At 52.9% G+C, this 3,974-nt stretch overlaps 1 protein-coding gene across 1 annotated transcript; it reads left to right on the forward strand.

Annotated features, from left to right (window-relative positions):
- Positions 1-4: 4 nt before the first annotated feature.
- LOC112617766 (HLA class I histocompatibility antigen, B-40 alpha chain-like) lies at positions 5-2,415 on the forward strand (the record flags this gene model as incomplete). The annotated part of the gene is made up of 6 exons (XM_025374463.1): positions 5-170; positions 711-986; positions 1,112-1,213; positions 1,635-1,685; positions 1,792-1,839; positions 1,993-2,415. Coding segments are annotated over 6 exons (648 nt in total), but the record flags the coding sequence as incomplete, so codon positions are not given.
- Between the last annotated feature and the right edge of the window lie 1,559 nt (positions 2,416-3,974).

Below are 3,974 nucleotides of genomic sequence, written 5' to 3' on the forward strand. Positions count from 1 at the left end.
GAACGAGGACCTGCGCTCCTGGACCGCCGCAGACACGACGGCTCAGAACACCCAGCGCAAGTGGGAGGCGGCCCGTGCGGCGGCGAAGCTGAGAGCCTACCTGGAGGGCGAGTGCCTGGAGTGGCTCCGTAGATACCTGGAGAACGGGAAGGAGACGCTGCAGCGCGCGGGTACCAGAGGCAGTGGGGAGTCTTCCGCATCTCCTATAGATTTCCCGGGGTGGCCTCCTAGGAGGAGGGGAGGAAAATGGGATCCGCTCTAGAATGTCGCCCTCCCTTGAATGGAGAATGGCATGAGTTTTCTAGAGATTCCTCTGAGGGTCCCCTCTGCTCTCTAGGACAATTAAGGCATGAAATCTCTGAGGAAATACCCTTTTGACCCCGGCAGCAGCCTTGGGCCCCTTGACTTTTTCTCTCAGGCCTTATTCTCTGCCTCACACTCAATGTGTTTGAAGGTCTGATTCCAACTTTTCTCAGTCCCTCGGCCTCCACTCAGGTCAGAACCAGAAATCGTTGTTCTCCCCTCAGAGACTAGAACTTTCCAAGGAATAGGAGATTATCCCAGGTACCTGTGTCCAGGCTGGTGTCTGGCTTCTGTGCTCCCTTCCCCACCCCAGGTTTCCTGTTCATTCTCAGGATGGTCACATGGGTGCTGCTGGAGTGTCCCATGAGAGATGCAAAGCGCCTGAATTTTCTGACTTTTCCCGTCAGACCCCCCAAAGACACACGTGGCCCACCACCCCGTCTCTGACCATGAGGCCACCCTGAGGTGCTGGGCCCTGGGCTTCTACCCTGCGGAGATCACACTGACCTGGCAGCGGGATGGGGAGGAGCAAACTCAGGACACTGAGCTTGTGGAGACCAGGCCAGCAGGGGATGGAACCTTCCAGAAGTGGGCAGCTGTGGTGGTGTCTTCTGGAGAAGAGCAGAGATACACGTGCCATGTGCAGCACAAGGGGCTGCTGGAGCCCCTCACCCTGAGATGGCGTAAGGAGGGGGATTGAGGGGGTCATACATCTTTCAGAGAAAGCAGGAACCCTTCTGGAGCCCTTTAGCAGGGTCAGGGTTCAGGCCTGGGGGTTAGGGCCCCTCATCTTCCCCTCCTTTCCCAGAGCCGTCTTCCCAATCCACCATCCCCAATGTGGGCATCGTTGCTGGCCTGGCTGTCCTAGGAGCTGTGGTCGCTGCTGTGATGTGGAAGAGGAAGAGCTTAGGTAGGGAAGGGTTGAGTGGTGGGGTCTGGGTTTTCTTGTCCCACTGGGGTTTTCAAGCCCCAGGTAGAAGTGTTTCCTGCCTCATTACTGGGAAGCAGCATCCACACAGGGGCTAACCCAACCTGGGGCCTGTGTGCCAGCACCTACTCTTTTGTGAAGCACATGTGACAGTGAAGGACAATGTATCACCTTGATGATTATGGTGTTGGGGTCCTGATTCCAGCATTCACGAGTCAGGGGAAGGTTCCTGCTAAGGACAGACCTTAGGAGGGCAGTTGGTCCAGGACCCACACCTGCTTTCCTTGTGTTTGCTGATCCTGTCCTGGGTCTGCAGTCATAGTTCTGGAAACTTCTCTTGGGTTTAAGACTAGAAGGTTCCTCTAAGATCTCATGACCCTGCCTCCTCCCTGTCGCCTCACAGGACATTTTCTTCCCACAAGGGGAAAAAGAGGGAGCTACTCTCAGGCTGCACGTAAGTGGTGGGGGCGGGAGTGTGGAGGAGCTCAACCACTCTATAATTCCTCCTGTCCCACATCTCCTGTGGGCTCTGACCAGGCCCTCTTTTTGTTCTACCCCAGGTAGCAACAGTGCCCAGAGCTCTTGTGTGTCTCTCATGGATTCTAAAGGTGAGACCCTGGGGGGTCTGAAGTCAGTGGGGGATGGGGCAGAGGGAACATGACTGGTTTATGGGGATTCTTTGATTGGGACACTTTGAGAGTGTAGTGGGCTCTTCAGAGACTGACTGACTTGAATTTGTTCATGACTGTTGTCTTCTGTAGGCTGAGAAAGCTGCCTTACATGGGACTGAGATGCAGGATTTCTTCACATCTCCCCTTTGTTACTTCAAGAGCCTCTGGCATCTCTTTCTGTGAAGGCATCTGAATGTGCCTGCCTCCCTGTCAGCATAATGTGAGGAGGTGGAGAGACAGCCCACCCCCGTGTCCACCGTGACCCCTGTTCCCACGCTGACCTGTGTTCCCTCCCCAGTCATCCTTCCTGTTCCTGAGAGTTGGGACTGGATGTCTCCACGTCTGTCTCAGCTTCATGGTACACAGAGCTGCAACCTCTTACTTCCCTACTGAAAATGAGAATCTGAATAGAAATTTGTTTTCTCAAATATTTTCCATGAGAGGTTGATGGGTTAATTAAATAAGTCAATTCCTAGAATTTGAGAGAGGAAATAAAGACCTGAGAACCTTCCAGAATCCGTGTGTTAGTTGTGCTGAGTTTGTTGCAGGTGGGGGTGGAGAAGGCTGTGAGGAGCCAAGTGTGGATGGGGCCTGTGTCCAGTTGCTGTTCAGTCCATCAGGGGCTTTATGTGGTCAGTCCTCAGCTGGGTGACCTTCACTGTTCCATTGTTCTTGTCCCTTCAGTGGAAACTTGTCCAGGAGAGCTGTGACCACAGAGGCTCACACATCGCCCAGGGCGACTCCTGCACACAGGAGTCTCTGTGCATTCTGAGACAAGTTTTCAGACCCATTCAGCTCCTGCCCTCCTTCTAGGGCTCCTCTTCTGCTCTGATCTCCTGCTCTCTCTCCCTGCCCTCGTTCCAGTGATCTTGGTGCTGGCTCCAATATCAACTCATGAATCTAAAGCATAGTCTAATTTAGATTTATATTTGTTTGTGAAATTGGACCCATCATCAAGGACTGTTCTTTCCTGAAGAGAGAACCTGATTGTGTGCTGCAGTGTGCAGGTGGGGAGAGGGGGTTGGTGTGGGAGGAGGGATGGGGGAGGGAGGACACACAAGCAGCACTGTTGAGAAAAGCACAGGCGGCCTCAGTGTCAGTGTGAGGGGACCTTGTGCTGTAGCTGCCACAAAACAGCATTTGGCCTGAGGCTATGTTAATAATAAAGATACTGCCTTTAGAATAGGGAGGTGCTCTGCACTGATCATTCATTCAACTGACCTTTGTTTCTGACAGACATAGGACAGAGTGGTTCTGCATCTGGGGAACATCACTGAAGTAAAATGAGAAAAATCTCTGACCTTGTGGAGCATGTGTTCCAGTGGGAAGACGCAGACGATAGATACCCGATAACCAGAGCAAGGAAAGAAAGTGCTAGAAGGTGGTAAGTGCTGTGAGGCAGGTGATCCAGGGTGTGGGCAGTGGGGACAGAGAAGGTGGCTGTTGTGCTGGGTGGTCTTTGTGTGCCTTGTTGCAAAGGTGACCTTTGAGGAAAGAGTTGAGGGACATGAGGAGTTGTCCACGAGGATGTCTGCGGAAGTTCTTTCCAGGCAGAGGATCCTCCAGTTCAAATGTACTGGGGCAGGAAGGTGTCTGTGTTCCCAGAAGAGCAAGGAGGCCAGGAGGGCTGGACAGAGAGAAACTGGGATGAGGTCAGAGGTGTGGTCAGAGCAGGTGGGCCAGGAGGGAGTGGGGAGGCATCTGACCTCTGCTCTGAGTGAGATGGAGAGGTAGAGGACAGTTTTGAGCAGAAGTGGGACATGATGTGACTTCTCTTTTAAAAGGATCTCTGACTGCTGTTCTGAGAATGGAATTGAGAGGCGCGGGGTGAGGGAGGCAGAAGGGAAAACAGTAGGAAGCGAGTGCAGTATTCCAGGCTGGAGATGTCAGTGACCTTGACTGGGGTGTGAGCAGGGGAAATAGTGGGACGTGAAGGTATCCTGGATGCATTTGAAGGTGGAGTTACAGCATTTGCCAATGGATTGTATCTGTGGTGTGAGAAAGATGAATCAAGTACACCCGTCGTTGTAAAATGAGTGAGTAGAAGGATGGAGCTGCTGTCAGTGGAGATG

Source organism: Theropithecus gelada, unplaced genomic scaffold (assembly GCF_003255815.1).
Source record: "Theropithecus gelada isolate Dixy unplaced genomic scaffold, Tgel_1.0 HiC_scaffold_4087, whole genome shotgun sequence".
In the NCBI taxonomy this organism is placed as follows: domain Eukaryota; kingdom Metazoa; phylum Chordata; class Mammalia; order Primates; family Cercopithecidae; genus Theropithecus; species Theropithecus gelada.